Source organism: Podarcis bocagei, assembly GCF_964188305.1.
Source record: "Podarcis bocagei genome assembly, chromosome: 3".
Classification (NCBI taxonomy): Eukaryota; Metazoa; Chordata; class Lepidosauria; order Squamata; family Lacertidae; genus Podarcis; species Podarcis bocagei.
The window spans coordinates 98,797,695-98,816,590 of NC_138127.1; the positions used below are offsets into that span (position 1 = coordinate 98,797,695).

Consider the following 18,896-nt stretch of genomic DNA (forward strand, 5'->3'; position numbering starts at 1 on the left):
CAGTGAGCAGTGTGGTCTGGGCAGTGTTCTGAAAGTCAGACAGAGGCCTAGTGGGGCCTGAGTTTTTCCAATCCCTGAGTGACCTTGGATAGCTGCTGCCCCAGATCGGGGTGACACGCCTCTGAATACTGGTTACTTTTGATTACAAGTGGAAGAGTGGGAGCGGCCGCCGGGACCACATAACACTAGTCCTGAGAGATCTGCATTGGCTCCCAGTACGTTTCCGAGCACGATTCAAAGTGTTGGCGCTGACCTTTAAAGCCCTAAGCGGCCTTGGTCCTGTATACCTGAAGGAGCGTCTCCACCCCCATCGTTCAGCCCGGACACTGAGATCCAGCACCGAGGGCCTTCTGGCGGTTCCCTCATTGCGAGAAGTGAGGTTACAGGGAACCAGACAGAGGGCCTTGTCAGTAGTGGCGCCCACCCTGTGGAACACCCTCCCTTCAGATGTGAAGGAAATAAGCAGCTATCTTATCTTTAAAAGACATCCGAAGGCAGCCCTGTTTAGAGAAGTTTTTAGTATTTAATGCTGTACTGTTTTTAACAGTTGATTGGGAGCCACCCAGAGTGGCTGGGGAAACTCAGCTAGATGGGTGGGGTATAAATAATAAATTATTATTATTATTATTATTAAGAGTGCAATTCCTCTCAGGTTGTGGGCTTCCCATAGGCATATCCAGTTGGTTGTTGTGGGATGCAGGATGCTTAGCTAGAGGGCCTCTGGATTGATCTGGCAAACTTCTTCTTGTGCTCTTGGAGTTGCCAGTGCTCAATGAGATGGTCCAGCGCTCTGTCTTGGTATAAGACTCCTTCCTCTGTCAGCTGCCACCTGTGTTTCTCCCTCACAAAATGGCCACCAAAATGAGGAAACCAGAAGGAAAGAGAGGCTCACAAAGCTTGCCACACCAGCCTTCGCCAACTTAGTGCCCTCCAGATATTTTGGACCCCAACTCCCATCAGCCCCGGCTAGCATGGCCAATGACTGGGGATGATGGGAGTTGTAGTTCGGCAACACCTGAAAGACACCACTGTGGGTTGCCTCTGGATAGGGATGACCAACTTCTCCTGCGAAGGAGCACAAGTCTTCTACAGCATCGCCAGCATGTAGTTTCAAGTTTGGGTTGCTCGTTTTAATGTTGTGACTGCGTCTGGAAAGACATTAAGCTTTTTTGGGGGAAACAACGACACATTTTTATGGATGTTTTCCTTTTTTAAAACCACAGCCTCCGCTTACATAAGCCTAATCACCTGCAAGGCAATCTTAAGGCTGTTACTTTCTTTAGGGATTATAGAAACCGCTGGAGCTGGCCTTGGTGAAAGTAAGTTTATGGGGTGCTGAGTCATAGCAGTGACTTATTAAAGAGCCTTTGAGGAAAACTTGTCTTCTGTGAGGAAGCCTCGTAATGTGTAATGGGATCAGAAAGAGGCTTCAAGTTTGGTCAAAGCATGTTAACTTTAATGTGGTTAAAATAAAATAAAAAAAAACAAGTTGGACCAATTTTTGCCCTGTACAACAGGAGAGAAATCCTAATTTGATTAGCGCAGGGGAAGCTGGCCCAGTTTCTGTGGCTAAATCCAATATAGCTCAAATGATGTACAGGAAATAGCATGACCACTGTCTGTAACCAGCATGGTTTTACAATCTAATGTTCTCTTCCCCTACAAAAAAAAGGAGCGTGTGTAACCAAATGGACCTCATATTTTCTTTCTAGAAGTGAAATGCCATTACAGTGCAGCAGGTGAGAGTTTTGGAGCCTTGAACAGGGAGAGGGGCTGGTTTCAAATTCCTGCTTGCTAGGTGGCCTTTGGCAAGGTACCATCTCTCTGCCCAGCCTGCTTCACTTCTAGCACATACAACGAGAGCCAGTGTAACCAAGAGAGGAAGCTGCAAATCAGAGTCCTGGGTTCAAATCTCACTGGAATTGAGAAGGCAGCCGGATCGTGATCTACCAGTAGATCATTGGACGTCTGTGGTAGATCACTGGTAGATCACTGGCTCCCCCCAAAGAATCTCAACAACTTTGGCTCCCCTAAAAAAAGCTCAACATTTTTGCCCTGCACCCCCCAAAAAAGGGGGATAGATCACTGCCAGTTTATAACTCTGTGAGTAGATCGCGGTCACTTGGGAGTTGGACACCCCTGGTCTAGAATACCTGAGGCTGGGTGGGTGTTTATGGGTGTGTTTGGTCTTGCAAGGTGAGCTTTGTGAGCTTCCTTGTACAGGGAAGTTTTTAGTGTTTGATGTTTTCTGGCAATTTTCTATTTTGCTGGAAGCTGCCCAGAGTGGCTGGGGCAACGCAGTCAGGTGGGTGGCATATAAATAATAAAACAACCCCCTCCAAATCTGGTTTCAAAGCACAGGAAACTTCTGTGAGGACATGTTGCCTACTCGGGAAGGGATCATGTCTCAGTTGTGCCCCCACTCAGCTTCTTTCTGAGGGGGAACTGTTTTAGCTGCCCAAAAACTATAGCTGCATTAGTAACGTTTCAAACGGCTGTCTCTCTTAAGGAGTGCAGGAATTTTTTTAAGGAAATATGTATCTCATTTTTCCAGCATCCATAGTTCTGCAAACTGCCGCCCCTCCCCAGAACAGACCTTAAACACAAAGCCCCATCCTTTGTTGATGTCTCCTGCATTATTCTGGACGGACAACTCTCTATAATGCTTTGCTTCATTCTGTTGTGTGTGGGAAAAGTTCTGAGGCCTGCCATTGTGTCCTTCTTTTCAAGGAGTGTTGTCCCCGATTAGAGGATGTTTGGAGAGTCCAAAAGATGGAGAGATATGCAACAGAGCTTCCATTCAGGCAGCGTATAATAATCAAAACCACAAAAGTCCTCCAGAGTTTCCACATTTAAGAAGTTCCTTCCTTGTTTTTGTTTTCAACAGGCATAAGAAGAACCGGGAGGTGGCCAGCGAGCTTCTGATGAGATTAAAAGACAACAGAGATCTTCAAAAGTTTCTTCAGGATTGCCAAGAGGTATGGTTTTTTTGAGGGAAAAGAATATTTGGCAAAAAAGGCCCCTCATATTCTCCTTGAACAAAGCTGGCTTAGAATCACGCTCTTTCTCTTTGGGTTTCCATTTGTCTTTCATCTCTGATCCATTAACTTATAATACATAAGAGCCATCATCCCTGAAGCAATTGATTACCTACCCTCTAATGGCAGCCAGTTATTAGAGGATTTCCCCGCCTACTTTTCTCGTTAGCGGTTAAAGAAATTTTGTCTCTTTTTATTTTTAAAAATGGGATATTGTCCACCCTGTGGACTTGATCCTGGAGATTAGGTGTTGTTGTTTAGTCGTTTAGTCGTGTCCAACTCTTCGTGACCCCATGGACCAGAGCACGCCAGGCACTCTTGTCTTCCACTGCCTCCCGCAGTTTGGTCATAGAATCATAGAATCATAGAGTTGGAAGAGACCACAAGGGCCATCGAGTCCAACCCCCTGCCAAGCAGGAAACACCATCAGAGCACTCCTGACATATGGTTGTCAAGCCTCTGCTTAAAGACCTCCAAAGAAGGAGACTCCATCACACTCCTTGGCAGCAAATTCCACTGTCGAACAGCTCTTACTGTCAGGAAGTTCTTCCTAATGTTTAGGTGGAACTCATGCTGGTAGCTTCGAGAACACTATCCAACCATCTCATCCTCTGTCGTCCCCTTCTCCTTGTGCCCTCCATCTTTCCCAGCATCAGGGTCTTTTCCAGGGAGTCTTCTCTTCTCATGAGGTGGCCAAAGTATTGAAGCCACAGCTTCACGATCTGTGCTTCCAGTGAGCACTCAGGGCTGATTTCCTTCAGAATGGAGAGGTTTGATCTTCTTGCAGTCCATGGGACTCTCAAGAGTCTCCTCCAGCACCATAATTCAAAAGCATCAATTCTTCGGTGATCAGCCTTCTTTATGGTCCAGCTTTCACTTCCATACATCACTACTGGGAAAACCATAGCTTTTACTATACGGACCTTTGTTAGCAAGGTGATGTCTATACTTTTTAAGATGCTGTCTAAGTGGTAAAGGGTAAAACAAAAATTCCAGATGGACATGATCTAATGTGAATCCCCCTACCCCCTGCCGCTCTGTTCATGGAAAAGAAACCTGTGTATGGCAGAATGCAAAGTCCATAGGCGACTAGTTTCTTGTTGTCTCACTTTGTTAAGAAAATCCACATGCATTTTTCATTCAGATTGAAGAGAGTCTTCTTGGTGCGTTGCCCAGAAATGAGAGGTTTTTCATGAGAAGCAGCCCCAATAAGCCAGAGGGCTGCAAGGAAATCCCACCCTCCCCATTGCACCCCCCACCTCTTTCCCAGGGTGGGGCTGGGAAAGGCTTTAATCTGTCTGAGATCTTGACAGCTGCCTCCTGCTGAGAGTTGACAGTGCAGGCTGGGTGGAATAGCATGAGGCAGCTCTCTGTGATCGTAGAATACGAGTCGTCCAGGCCTTTCAGAGCCTGGGACAGACGGGGCAAAGGGTAGAAGAGAAGGAATGGTTCAATCCCTGGCATCTCCCAGTCGAGCTGAGAATGTCTCCTGCTGTCAGGGCAGGTGTTGGGAGCAGGCCAGCAAGGCCAGCAATAAATCATAAGGCGCCTGTGAAGTTAAGGCTTTGTTCAAAGAAACACAACAGCTCAGGCCTAAAGAGCACAGCAAGTCTTCCTGATAGATCTTGCCCAAACGAGGAAGGTCTCTGTCTTCCCACAGCTCTCTTAAGTCACCTAGTCCCCCAGTTCCTTCCCAAGCAATCTGAGACTCAGACACCTTGTCTGTCTTCGCTCCTCCCTCTTCATACCTTTTTGAGTTCTGGGAGATCAAGCGAATGGAGGAGACATCCTGGCTTCTCCACCAGCCTGCCTCTGCCTCTTGGCCCCTCTCCTCTTCAACCTCTGCTTCTGCCTCCGAGTCTGAACTGCCCTCTGCCACAGCCTCTTCCTGCTCACTAAACCCCATTACCCCTTCAGCTTCCAACACCTCCCTCTGGTCACTCATCGTCATCCCACCACCAATCCCCTAGCTCTGAGCTTTCTTCCCCTGGGGTTTCCCTTGGGGGTTCCCCAGCGGGCACCTCCCACCGCTCCTTGGCATCCAGCCAGTCTGTGACATCTGCCTGCAACCTCTGTCAGTCAGCATAGACTGTACTAAGCTATCTGAGCCAGTGGCCAGACTTAGTGTGAGCTTCCTATGCTCTTATCTCATGGTGTTCCAGGACAGGAGCCTGAGAAAGCATCTTTCCATAGGTCAGGATAATATGGCACCCAGTAGGAACATGTTGCTGCCCTGGGGACAGAGGCCCCAGCAGGAAACTCCTTGGTCCATGAAGAGGCCTCTTTGTTATCTTCCTCTGAAAGGCAGATTCTTCTAATTCCGGAACATTTCCCCTTTTATTGCCGCCCTTAACGAGCCTTTTATGAAGTGACCTTTGCAAATGTTCGTGAATGAATGAAAAATGCCCTTTGTCGGCCAAAGCCAGGGGCGGCTGGGCTCGCCACCCTGCTCCGCTCTGCCCGCCTTAGGCGAGGTCCTCTCTGTGTGGGAGACTTCTGCTGCAAGCAGCAAACTGTGCACATATTTTCCTGTTGGGGCAGTTGGCTGGAGAGATGCAAAGCACACTGCTTTTTCTAAACACGCCACATGCTTTCCTTAACCTTAAACGGGAAGAACAGCCAACAGGTTTGGGGCCTACTGATCTGGGCTCGGTTCGTTGGCAATAGCAGGTGGTCAGCAGCCCCAGGCAAAGGCAAGAGCCAGTGTGGTGTAGTGGTTAAGAGCGGTAGACTCGTAATCTGGTGAACCGGGTTCGCTTCCCCACTCCTCCACATGCAGCTGCTGGGTGACCTTGGGCCAGTCACACTTCTCTGAAGTCTCTCAGCCCCACTCACCTCACAGAGTGTTTGTTATGGGGGAGGAAGCTAGCCGCTTTGAGACTCCTTAGGGTAGTGATAAAGCAGGATATCAAATCCAAACGCTTCTTCAAGAGCTGTGGCTTTCTTGTATTGAACCTAATGCAAGGATGCCCAATTACATCTCAAGTGCTGAATGCTAGTAAATGTGTAGACCATCTTATGTTGGGTCAAGCCACTGGTCCACCTAGTACTACCTACTCCAGCCTCCACCAAGACTGGTTATGTTCTAGCTTCACTGTTGGAGGCAACATGCCTCTGGGTATCAGTTGTTGGCCATTGCGAGTGGTAAGAGTGTTGTTGCACTCGGGACCTACTTTTGGGCTTCCCATTGGCTATTGGTTGGCCACTATGAAGACAGAATGGGCCATTATCCTGATCCAGCAGACTCTTCCTAAATGTGCTTCAAATGTATAGGACATATGCAGCCAATGTCTGCAGTGGGGAGACTACTCTACCTGTGTCGGTTGCCCACCAGTTTAGCATCCTGGGGAATCTGACGCGTTTTAATCATCCTTGGGTCCCCAGGTGTTTATGGATTACACCTCACACCATCCCTGGCAAAGTTAGCCAATGGCCAGGGAGGGTGGAAGCTGGGGTCCAATAACACTAAGGAACCCAAATTATGCAGAGAGTGGAGAAGATGACCCACTGCAAACGTTCACCCTTCAACACAAGGAGAATGATGGAGACAGACATGGCGGTGCAACAGAGGTAGCAGAGTCGCCATGCTTATCCCCAACTCTCCATCGCAGGAGAGGCATAACACCCAAGGAAGGTCGCTGCATTCTGTCATTCCCTTTCCGCTCAGAGCAGCAAGAACGATGGGAACAAATCTTCTTCTTAGAGGAGGGGAGGTTTATATGGTTGGAGGAGGCATCCGCAGCCACAACACAAAAAATACCCCTCTTCTTCATCTCTCTCCCCCCCCCCCCCCAGCTATCGCTCTGGATTAATGAGAAGATGCTTACAGCGCAGGACATGTCTTACGATGAAGCGAGGAACCTGCACAGCAAGTGGCTGAAACACCAGGCCTTCATGGCAGAGCTTGGTTCCAACAAAGAATGGCTTGACAAAATTGAAAAGGTGAGCGGGTGTGGGGGTAAAGCTGTGTGAAACCCACAAGATGTCCAAGGAACTGTCTCTGAGATTCCTGCTGTTTGTTTGTTTAAAAAACCTGCTCATTTTATGCTTCAGAGCATTTGGCTTTGGAGACACACAGCGCCATTTTGACTGCCAAGCCTTTGGGTTAATATTAGTTTGATGTGGCAAAAGAATTCCTCCCGAATGTGTCGAGGCGGCGCTGTGAATTTGTATAATTTCTTCTGTTGTGCACAAAGTGTTTTGAAATCCTCACCCCACCGACTTGCCTGCAGTTACCTTGTGAGAGCAGTGACAGTGAGCTCCGTTTTTCACCTGGGCAGCTAAAGGCTGGTGTTTTCATGCATATGTAGGTTCCAGGCTACTATACTCAGGGAAGTTTCCAGGCTGCAGTGAGGCCTAGCTGATTTAGTAAGAAAAGAATGCCAGCTTTGGGCTTTAAAGTCCTTGGCTGAAGTCTCATCCCAGCCAGGAATCCCCTCAGTCACCGCAGAACAGCTGTCCTCTCAGCTTTCCCTCCAGCCATTAATGTGGAGAGAATGACATCTACCTGCTTCACAAATCTGCTCTTCGAATCAGCGAGGTAACAGCTGATTCACGTTATTTTTTAAAAAACTGGTTTTTAATTTCAAGTAACAAAACATACCCTAGTTGTTATACAGAAACGAAAGAAAGAAACATTAACATCCACTTGTTTCTGATCCCCAGGCTGTTCTAACCCACAAAGCTTAAAGGGTTTCTGTTTGTTTGCAGGAAGGGATGCAGCTCATCGCTGAGAAACCCGAAACGGAGGGAATCGTGAAAGAGAAGCTGACGAGCCTGCACCATATGTGGGAAGTGCTTGAAAGCACCACCCAGACGAAAGCCCAGCGGCTTTTCGATGCCAACAAGGCTGAGCTGTTCACCCAGAGCTGCGCTGACTTGGATAAGTGGCTGAATGGCCTGGAAAGCCAGATTCAGTCAGACGACTACGGCAAGGACCTCACCAGCGTCAATATTCTGCTGAAGAAGCAACAGGTGAAGTGATCGGAGCAGCTTCTTTCAGCGAGGAGAGGTGGTTGGAGATAGAGAAAGATATGAATATATGCATTTCCTTGTTGCTAAAATTAAAATTACACAACTGCCTTTCCAAACAGCAAGCACCCAAGGAGGCTGAAATCCCTCACTCTTGAAGCATTTATTATTATTATTATTAATTATTATTATTATTATTATTATTAATACCTCGTACCTACGGGACCGCCTCTCCTGGTATGTCCCATGGAGGACCTTACGGTCTTAAAATAAAAACACATTGGAGATCCCGGGCCACAGGGAGGTTAGGCTGGCCTCAACCAGAGCCAGGGCTTTTTCGGCTACGGCCCTGATCTGGTGGAATGCTCTGTCACAAGAGACTAGGGCCCTGCGGGACTTGACATCTTTCCGCAGGGCCTGCAAGACAGAGCTGTTCCACCAGGCCTTTGGCCAGGGCACAGCCTGACCCCCTCCTTTGGCAATCCTCACAGAACTCTAGCCCAATGGTTGCCATTAATTTAATTTAAACTGAATTTATAATGAAATGATTTTAGAATGTTGTATTATTTTACTGTTGTTAGCCGCTCTGAGCCCGGCTTCGGCTGGGGAGGGCAGGATATAAATAAAATGTTATTATTATTACAACTACTACTCATTTACTTGCCCTTCACCCTAAGGTCTCAATGCAGGTTGCAACATTAAAATATAAAATTGAAACACAAAATACATAACATAAAAACAACAGGTATCTGAAAAAAGTGTGCATGCACACGAAAGCTTATACCCAGAGCAAACTTAGTTGGTCTCGAAGGTGCTACTGGACAATTTTTTAATTTTTTAATTTATTATAACAACAACAACACACTTTCCTAGTAGTACAACCTTCTCCCACCAGATGCCCTCTTGATGTTTTGGGCTACACTCCTTCACAGCCCCACAATTTGATTGGGGCTGATGGAAGCTGGAGTCGAACAACCTCCAAAGAGGACCAGGTTGGGGAAGGCTGCTGCTGCAGGAGCAGCATCACACTGGAAGAGAATGGCTAGTGAACATGTATATGTCTCTCCCTGCCATTTTAGATGCTTGAGAACCAAATGGACGTCCGCAAGAAAGAGATTGAGGAGCTGCAGAGCCAGGCCCAGGCGCTGAGCCAGGAGGGCAAGAGCGCTGACGAAGTTGACAGCAAACGCTTCATCGTGGAGAAGAAGTTCGTGGAGCTGCTGGAACCCTTGACCGAGAGGAAGGCCCACCTGCTGGCCTCCAAGGAGATCCACCAGTTCAACCGGGATGTGGAGGACGAAATTGTGAGTTTCAAAGTTCTTCCAAGGTCCACTTGCTGAGAAAGTGGATAGAGAGAAGTTTCTCCCATAGTAATGGAACCTGATTTCATCCAATGAAATTGAGTGGCGGGAGATTCAGGACAGACAGAAGCAAGTTCTTCTTTATGTAGCACATAATTTGCACCCACCAAGTTAAAAGGAGATGAGAGTCACAGAGGATAAGATCACCAGTGGCTACTAGCTGCAATGGTTGGGTCTGCCTGTTACTCTTCATTTCCCATGGATATACCATTGAGTTACTTTGCCATCTTATTTTCCTCCTTCTAGTTGTGGGTTGGAGAGAGGATGCCCATTGCCACATCGACAGATCATGGGCACAACCTCCAGACTGTGCAGTTGCTCATTAAGAAGAATCAGGTAAGTGGCTAAACCTGCCTGGATCCAAAGTAGTACAGTGGTGCCCCGCAAGACGAAATTAATTCGTTCCGCAAGTTTTGTCGTCTAGCGAATTTTTCGTCTTGCGAATCACGAAATCCCATAGGAATGCATTGAAAATCAATTAATGCGTTCCTATGGTCAAAAAAAGTCCAAACAAAGCCAAATTTGGTACAACAACAGTTTATTAACTGCTCTTTAAAGTCACACATACTGTAAAGAGCAGTTCAAAAATTGAAGGGAAAATAAATTAACTTTATAAACAAAACATGTCTTTGTTTTTAGACAAAGGAAACAAAGCCGCGAGACGTTTTCGTCTTGTGAAGCAAGCCCATAGGGAAATTTCGTCTTGCGAGGCAAATCGCGAACGGAAAAACCTTTCGTCTAGCGAGTTTTTTGTCTTGCGAGGCATTCGTCTTGCGAGGTACCACTGTACAGTGATTCCCAAATGGGCAGACTATCAAGGGATGCCTTTAGGCATGCTTTCTCTCATAATACTAGGGATCACCAAACAAAGTAGAGCAGGTGGACAGACAAAAAGAAGTACTTGTATCACTTTGACCCACAAACACGCAAGTAGAGCCCAGAAAGCACATTTGCCATTTTTGAAATCTCCCTACCCCTACCCCCCGGGCAACTGGCCACCTCCTAGTCTTTACTGTACACTTTGCATTGTGGTCAGATTTGGCAAAAGTGTTGTGCCCTTTTTACGGATTGTGAGACTGGTGGTACAGAGATATTGCCCAGATCTCACCTAAGACATCAGTGGCAATGCCAGAGGTTGAATCATCTCTTCCCAACGTGTCTCCATGGTGGATGGGTGGTGGTGGTGGTGGTTGTGATCAAGTGTATTACCCGCCCCTCACCAACAGGTCCTAGGGCTGGTGACAACAATTTAAAATTCTGAGTTAAAAACAGTTAAAACAAATTAGAGTCACAGGAGTAGGGTGGATCCTAAACACATACATTTCAGGTGTCAAAAGGCCAGGGTAAAGAGATCCGATTAAAACAACCTGCCCTATAGGTATGTTTGTCATTGGGTTCTCCTGCATGCGGACTCTACTGCCATGGACAGCGGGTGTTGAAACTCAAGGGATGGCACCTTGGCATCATTTATGTGGAAAGACAGTGTGCAAATATAAATAACAAGTCTTTGGTCCCAACACACATCTTGTGTAGTATTAAATCAGAGTTTCCCAACCTGGGGTCTCCATATTGGTTTTTTGGGACTACAACTCCCATCATCCCTAGCCAGCAGGACCAGTGGTCAGGGATGATGGGAATTGTAGTCCAAAAAAAACAGCTGGGGACCCAAGCTTGGAAAACCCTGTATTAAATGATAACACTGTAAGATGCAAAAGTCACCGTGGAGATACCAGTCTCTGTGGCAAGTGTAACATAAAGGCCCAAAGGCCTTTGAGTTGTCCTCTAGTTGCCTTCCCCCTAGTAGTAATGAGTCCCTTTAGCCCGCTGAAATTTATGCCCCTGGGCCAAAATGACTGATGGAAGCTCAGGTACCGTCAGAACATTTTGTGCTCTCAAATTCTCTCACGCAGCATTCTGGGAGTCTGCCCTCCTGGCTGACTTCCCGTTGTCTTTCTTCCCAAAGTGTTTGTTCGATGAGCTATTTCCAACCCGAGTGTTGAATTTCCCACATTAGACACTTCAGAAGGAAATCCAGGGCCACCAGCCTCGCATCGACGACATTTTCGAGAGGAGCCAAAACATCATTACAGACAGCAGCCTTAATGCCGAAGCAATCCAGCAGCGGCTCGCAGACTTGCAGCAGCTGTGGAGCCTCCTGATAGAGGAGACGGAGAAACGCCACAAGCGCCTTGAGGAGTCCCACAAAGCCCAGCAATACTACTTTGACGCCGCGGAGGCCGAAGCCTGGATGAGCGAACAGGAACTCTACATGATGTCAGAAGAGAAGGCCAAGGTAAGTCAGCATCCATGTAGACACGGCCTATGGGCACCAGGGGACATCCGCACTATCGGTTTATGCCAGTTTGGAAACCAGGCTAATTGACATGGCTTCGAAGGACTCTGGGAACTGCCATTTTATGAGGGGTGCTGCAATTTTGTTGCCAAATATCCCATATACCCTTCATAGAGCTATGGGCCCCAATGGTCCTTAGGACTGGTTCAGCATAGCTATGTACTGTCAATCTGATTTCCGTACACTTGATTAGAAGCACACATTCCAACCATGTTCTCTCATACAATAATGATAATAATTTATTATTTATACTCCGCCCATCTGGCCGGGTTTGCCCAGCCACTCTGGGCAGCTTCCAACATAATACTAAAAACATGATCAAACATTAAAAACTTCCCCAAACAGGGCTGCCTTCAGATGCCTTCTAAAAGTCAGATAGTTGTTTGAGGACTAAAGTTTAAAATAATATTGTATTTATTTTAGGGCAAAAGTAAATTGATAATAAGTATTTTGAACCCAAAAGAGAATTATTTGAAAGTATTAATAACACATGAAACAAGCTATTAATTTGCTGATATTTTTATTGTAAAGAAAGCAGGGTGAGGGAGACGTGGGGAAGTCCAGTCGGTTATGGAAAAATGTAATGGAAAGTTGGATTTCTTTTGTTTTTCTTTTCTTCTTTTTTCTTTTGTTATCTGGAAAAAAGCAATAAAAATATTAAAAAAAAATAAAAGTCAGATAGTTGTTTGTTTCCTTGATATCTGATGGGAGGGCGTTCCACAGGGCAGGCGCCACCACCGAGAAGGCCCTGTGCCTGGTTCCCTGTAACCTCACTTCTCGCAGGGAGGGAACCGCCAGAAGGCCCTCGGCGCTGGACCTCAGCGTCCAGGCTGAGCGATGGGGGTGGAGACGCTCCTTTAGCTATACTTGCATGTTTGATTGGGTTATCGGACACCACAAACACAACATACCATATCAAACACAGTAGCTTGGGGTAGAGTTGGTTCAGTTACCTCAGTCATCAAGTGTACAGCAATCTAGTGCAGGAAAACTCAACGGATATACAGGCAACTCCCCACTTAAGGCGCATTTGACTGACTCGCGACCAAGTCTTTGTGTGGCACTAGGAAATAAATAAATAAATTGGATTTAAACGGCGAAAAGGTGCGAAAATGGCAAAAGCGGCTCGAATACAATTTCAAAAACTGCAAAAGTGGTGCAAAAAGAGAAGGGAAAATGGCTAATAAGTGCTGCTGGGTTTTTCAAAGGCTTCTAGAGGTTTAGAAAGTGTTTACAGGCTTTTTAGATGGTGTTCCCTACTATATGTGATTTTACTTACATGTGCGGTCTCTGGGAAGTTGTGGACTCTCCTTCCTTGGAGGTTAGTAAGCAGAGGTTGCACGGCCATCTGTCATGGATGATTTAGATGAGTTTCCTGCATTGCAGAGGTTGGAGTAGATGACCCTTTGAGTCCCTTCCAACTCTACATTTCTGTTATTCTACCGCCCAACACCAATTGGGGTCCCATATGTTTTTATGAAATCCTCCCCAGAGAGTTGCAGAGGTAGACTGAGATAAATGAGTAACAGTTACTGCCCAGCAGAAATCACTTTCAGGTTCTATAAATAATTTGGCTGATGGAGAAGTTTAATGCACTGGCGCAGTTCTAAGCATCATTTAGCCCAGAATCCATCTTCCAGTAGTCAGTGCCTGTTTCTATTTTTGCTGCTTTGATTGAAAGGTTCAATTTTTCTACATTTCTATTTTTCTCTCTGTGTGTCCCCCCCCCCTTTCTGTGGAAAGTCTGACGTCATTTATGTTTAATGACACAGAAATATCCAGCAAGAACTGCTACCCAGGCACAGTCAGAACATGTCAAGGTTCTGTGAGTTTACAAAATACAGCCACAGCAAAACAGTACGACTGCACAGGGTAGCTGGAGTGAGCCAGCAGATACCTGTAATTTCTTCCCCCAAACTCTTGTGCTTCTCAGTGCGCGCTTGCTGAAGTCGGTTTTAGAACATGATTGAACCACTTAAGAGAAATCAAGCCCCATCTTCTTCCTTCGCTGCCCCGTCTCTTATATGCTTTATATGCTGTGGATTCTCAAGTTTTTGTTAGGGTAGAGCAAAAAAGCCCTTTTTTCTAGCCCTAGTTTGTGAACACTTTTTTCAAACAAACAAACAAAATATCCCAGGTTTGTTTATAGTCGTACCTTGGATACCAAACACTTTGGTACTTGGACGTTTTGGCTCCTGAACGCCACAAACCCGGAAGTGATTGTTCCAGTTTGCAAACGTTCTTCGGAACCTGAACATCCGACTGGGCTTCCGCGGCTTCCGATTGGCTGCAGCAGCTTCCTGCAGCCAATCGGAAGCCGCGCTTTGGTTTCCAAACGTTTTGGAAGTTGAATGGACTTCCAGAATGGATTCCATTCGACTTCTAAGTATTTGAACTCCTCTACTTGGTTGACCTTAACTTGCGGGTGGCGCTGTCGGTTAAACCACAGAGCCTAGGGCTTGCCAATCAGAAGGTCGGCGGTTCGAATCCCCGCGACGGGGTGAGCTCCTGTTGCTCGGTCCCAGCTCCTGCCAACCTAGCAGTTCGAAAGCACGTCAAAGTGCAAGTAGATAAATAGGTACCACTCTGGCAGGAAGGTCAACGGTATTTCCGTGCGCTGCTCTGGTTCGCCAGAAGTGGCTTAGTCATGCTGGCCACATGACCCGGAAACTGTACGCTGGCTCCCTCGGCCCATAAAGCGAGATGAGCGCCGCAACCCCAGGGTCGGTCACGACTGGACCGAATGATCAGGGGTCACTTTATCTTTACTTGGTTCACGTTAACTTGTCTTGGTTATAGATCATATTATAATTGCGACCTAACCTGGCACTATTAGCTAATTCACAACCTGTCTTTTCTTTTTTAGAATAATTTTTATTAAATTTTCCATTTTACAATTTCAAACAAACATTTTACAAACTTTAAAATATCCAGTGACTTCCCTTCTTCTCTTTCCATGGTTCATTTTACCCATTCTACATCCCTGCATATTTTACTATAACCATTCAAATCAATTTCCCACTTTTACATCCATCAAAAAAAAAATACTCTGTTGAATTTATCTTAATGCTGCCAGCATTTTCAACTGTATACAATTTCCCCCCACAAATTCAATAAATGTTTTCCAATCTTCTTTAAACGTATGTTCTTCTTGCTCTCTTATTCTATATGTTGAATCTGCAAGTTGCTCATATTCATAAGTTGTCGATCCTCTTTAGTTGGGACCTCACTCACTTTCCATTTTTGGGCTAACAAAACATGGGCCACGGTAGTTGAATACATAAATAACCTTTTCTGACACCTGGGAATTTCAGTCTGAGTTATCCCCAACAAAAAGGACTCTGGCTTTTTGGGGGAAAGTATTTTCAAACATTTCCCCCCAATTCATTATAAATCATTTCCCAATACCTTTCTACATGTCCACCACATGTGGAGGAACATTCCCTCCACTCCTTTACACTTCCAACACTTATCTGATTCTGTTTTATAAATCTTAGCCAGCCAATTCACAACCTGTCTTTTGGCCTGGATCCGTTTCCTTGTGTTTGCCTTTTTTTCAGTGGCTTGTATCTTTTCTGGAGCTTTCAGCCTTTTCATTTGGATAGATGCCCCTCTTTTTCAAACTTCCTGAAGTCAGGAAAGGGTGCTTGTAGCCTGACTTGAAACCCCTGTGTTGAAAAGATCAGGATGCTGAGAGTGTTCGATGAGCCTTTGGCCTGGTACAGCAGAACTCCTCTCATGTTCTTACCTCCTTAAGTAATTTATGACAGTTAGTAGGTGGCCCAGCCTTTTGGCACATATGCCACCTGTCAAGCCAAGAGTGCTACTCAAACAGGTGTGTTCTTCATTGCAATAGCCTCCTGGTGGCAGCGTCACTCCTGTTTACCAGAAGGTGGGGGGAGCTTGGCAGAGGCATGGTCAGGACTGCAAAGAGATACCAGTCAGAGTGCCAGACTGGCTCTGCTGGTACATCTGTGCCACCCTGACCTCGCCACTGCCTCTCCCAGTAAGTGGCACTGATGCCTGGAGGCTCTTCGTACATCTTCATTCTGCCCCCCTCTAATCTGGAACGTGGAACTGCAATGTCACGTGAGTGAGATGAATAAACACCCTTTAATAAAATAAAATAAAAGAAAGGAAAAATAAATAAATAAATAATAAATAAAAATAAAAGAGAATGGGAGCAATATATCTGTCAAAATTACAAATACAGTCATACCTCTTGTTACGTTTGCTTCATGATATGCTTTTTCAGGTTGCATCCCGGGGTGACCCGGAAGTACCAGAAAGGGTTACTTCCGGGTTTCACCACTCGCGCATGTGCAGACGCTCAAAATGACACCACGCACATGCGCAGAAGTGGCGAATTGCGACCCGCGCATGCGCAGACGTGGGTTGCATTCCTTTCAGGTTGCAAATGGGGCTCCGGAACGGATCCCGTTCGCAACCAGAGGTACCACTGTACCTAAATACAGACTGTCATTTACCCTTGCTAGATTCAACGCTTCCATCTTCCTTATTGCAGGGCAGATTTGAGGGTAAACTATATGCGGAACAAGTCTGCCCCTGCAGCTTGATGGAGGTAGAAACTTGTCTCTCATGTCTTGTTACACTGTCGTTTCTATGGGGATATACGTTTGGTACTTATCATCCCTGCTATACAAAAATCTTTAAATGGGTCCGAACTTCAATGTCTAAAATCCCTGGTAGAGGACAATGATCCAGAGATCGCGTGAAGGATGGCCAAATTCTGTGCGACTGCCATAAAACCTAGGGAACAAGCTGTGCTACCATACTGACTAAGGCCTTAAATGACAATTTTAGGTTATATTTTAGTGATTAAGATTTAACTTACATATTTTTAACTGCTGCTATATCTGTATTGTCCCTGTTATACCCAATTGCAAGTACAAATGTATCCCTATCGTGTTTTATGACTTCCCTGATATTGTATGTGAGCTGGAACTGGTCTGTGACCAAAATAATAAATTTATTATCTGCCCCCCTAGAGCTGCTCCTGGACCCTAGTGCACTTCAGCCCTCTTTCCGCCCCCACTTATCTTGGTGTGGGTCTGCCTTTGGATATTACTGAGTTGGGAGCAGACAGCAGCATGACGGAGGGGCAGCCCTGCGTCTGTTCATGTTAGTGGACGCCTCCTGCAACTTTGTCTCATTAAAATTATCGGTGCCTTAAAATTACCAATAAAAGACAGAAGTTTTTAAAAAGTTGACCGCCCAAAAAAGCCCAAGTATAAGTAAAAATAGTTTAAAATATACATTATAATATGCATTGTGGGGGGAATGCGGTTTCAGGCTATTAGAAACTACGTCTGTGCAAGCATTTCAGCTTAACAGGCAGAACAATTTTCCCCTCCCCTCAGTCCCTGTTCTGAGGGTTCTCTGACACACACAACCAAACCGATTTGGGGGATGCATGGGGAAGAAGGGGGGAGCCCCATTGTGCAAGCAGAAGCTTCTCCTAACAAGGTTTGTTAGGTGAAATCCTCCCTATTTATGCACACCAAGATGACTCCCTCCACCATGGTGTCATGCAAAGAAAATGACATTCTCTCTCGCCACTTTAGGATGAACAAAGTGCAGTTTCCATGTTGAAGAAGCACCAGATTTTGGAGCAGGCCGTAGAAGATTATGCTGAGACCGTGCACCAGCTATCCAAGACTAGCAGGACTTTGGTGGCAGACAATCATCCAGAGAGGTGACTCTTACTGTTTTATATTTGTAGTTTGCCGTTTCCCCAAGGAATTTTTAAGAACTGCCATGCTGGATTTAAGTCCATCAAGCGTAGTTTCCTTTCTGCACTCCCCATCCTGGCTAACCAACAAACAAATGGTAAGCTTAGACTATGGTCCAGTAAACACATAACTAGGAATAATGGTGCCCCACTATGTGAATGATGCTGCTTTTGCACACCAGAGGAGAACTGAAAGCTTCAACTTCTACTTTTAAACTAAGCCCAGTTTCCCATGACGTTTGTTCTCAGGAAACCATGGTTTGCCTATGCTATGGTTTCAGAACAAGGTTGGATCTGGAGCTAAGGTAAGCTCTCAGTAACCATAGTTTAAACAAAACAGTTCCTCAAGTTTGGACATCACGGGGAACTGTGTTTAGTTTAAACTGTTAAGCTGATCAGTTATCCAGTAGTGCCAGGCTTCTATCAGACTACTGGGAGAAATAATATTGAACCTGAGCAACAGAGCTGCCAATAGGAACATACCACACAAATAAATATTTAACATTCCCTATCTTGTCTTCAAATAAATGATGCCCAAAGAGTGTTTTTATATTTTTAGATGCTTTTTGCTGTGCTTTTTATGTTTAATACCCCTTTTAGCCTCCAATGAATCCTTTCAGGTGGGTTACAAATTCCAATAATAAGAATAAAGAAACACATATTTAGCTATTAAAAAGAGAAAAGGAACAAAGGTAGAATTCAGAGTATCGCTTGCACGCTGTCCACTGACCTGCAGGGAGGTTCCAAAGAAGGGTAAGATGGAGGCATTTATATCAAACCGACAAAGGTAATCAGAAGTTCAAGATGAGCAGCTGTATGAATCCGAGACAATTGTCCCCTGAAAAAGGAAACTGGAGGCAGGGAGCGCCAAAAGGAGGGGGGAACCCAAATGCAGTCCGACAAAGGAAATGGTAAATAATTTATATTTGACAGCTGATTTTGGAATTCAGCATAAACTGGGCAGAGAAAACTGGGGGGGGGGGAGTTCATGGAGAGAGTTAGTTTCTCCTCTGTCCTGTTCTGCATGGATCCAGAAACGATTTGCCAACTTGCATGTGCTCCTAAATTGTCGTTCACTGGACAGGAAATAAGCGATGCATCGATCAAAATTGCATTGCATTTCCTTTGGAAATTTAAACACACTCAGGCTGCGGAAGAAGCCTTTCCAGTGATGTGGATGATCTGTTTATCAATAGCATTCATCGCTGGCGGAAATCCTGGACATCTGAGCCTTTTCCTCTGGGTCATGGGAAAAAGTCGTAGAATTGGGCTGTCAGGTCTGGAAAGTATCTTAGCGCACATCTCCCAGGCTTGTCTTTTTAAAACAAACAAAACTGGAAACTGTCAGATTTTGTGAACCTTGTTCTGGCGTCCTAGCTCCACTACAATCGATGAGCTAGATCGGGGGCCATAGGCTGATG

At 45.7% G+C, this 18,896-nt stretch overlaps 1 protein-coding gene across 3 annotated transcripts in view; it reads left to right on the forward strand.

Moving 5' to 3' along the window:
- The window catches only part of SPTBN1 (spectrin beta, non-erythrocytic 1), a 233,273-nt gene that overhangs the window by 183,425 nt on the left and 30,952 nt on the right, over positions 1–18,896 (forward strand). For all 3 annotated transcript variants that reach the window (XM_081188307.1, XM_081188305.1, XM_081188306.1), the window contains 7 exons: positions 2,888–2,978; positions 6,834–6,980; positions 7,749–8,012; positions 9,089–9,313; positions 9,617–9,706; positions 11,385–11,663; positions 17,309–17,439. In XM_081188307.1, the coding sequence (XP_081044433.1) occupies positions 2,888–2,978; positions 6,834–6,980; positions 7,749–8,012; positions 9,089–9,313; positions 9,617–9,706; positions 11,385–11,663; positions 17,309–17,439 (1,227 nt within the window). The remainder of the gene's footprint in view (positions 1–2,887; positions 2,979–6,833; positions 6,981–7,748; positions 8,013–9,088; positions 9,314–9,616; positions 9,707–11,384; positions 11,664–17,308; positions 17,440–18,896) is intronic.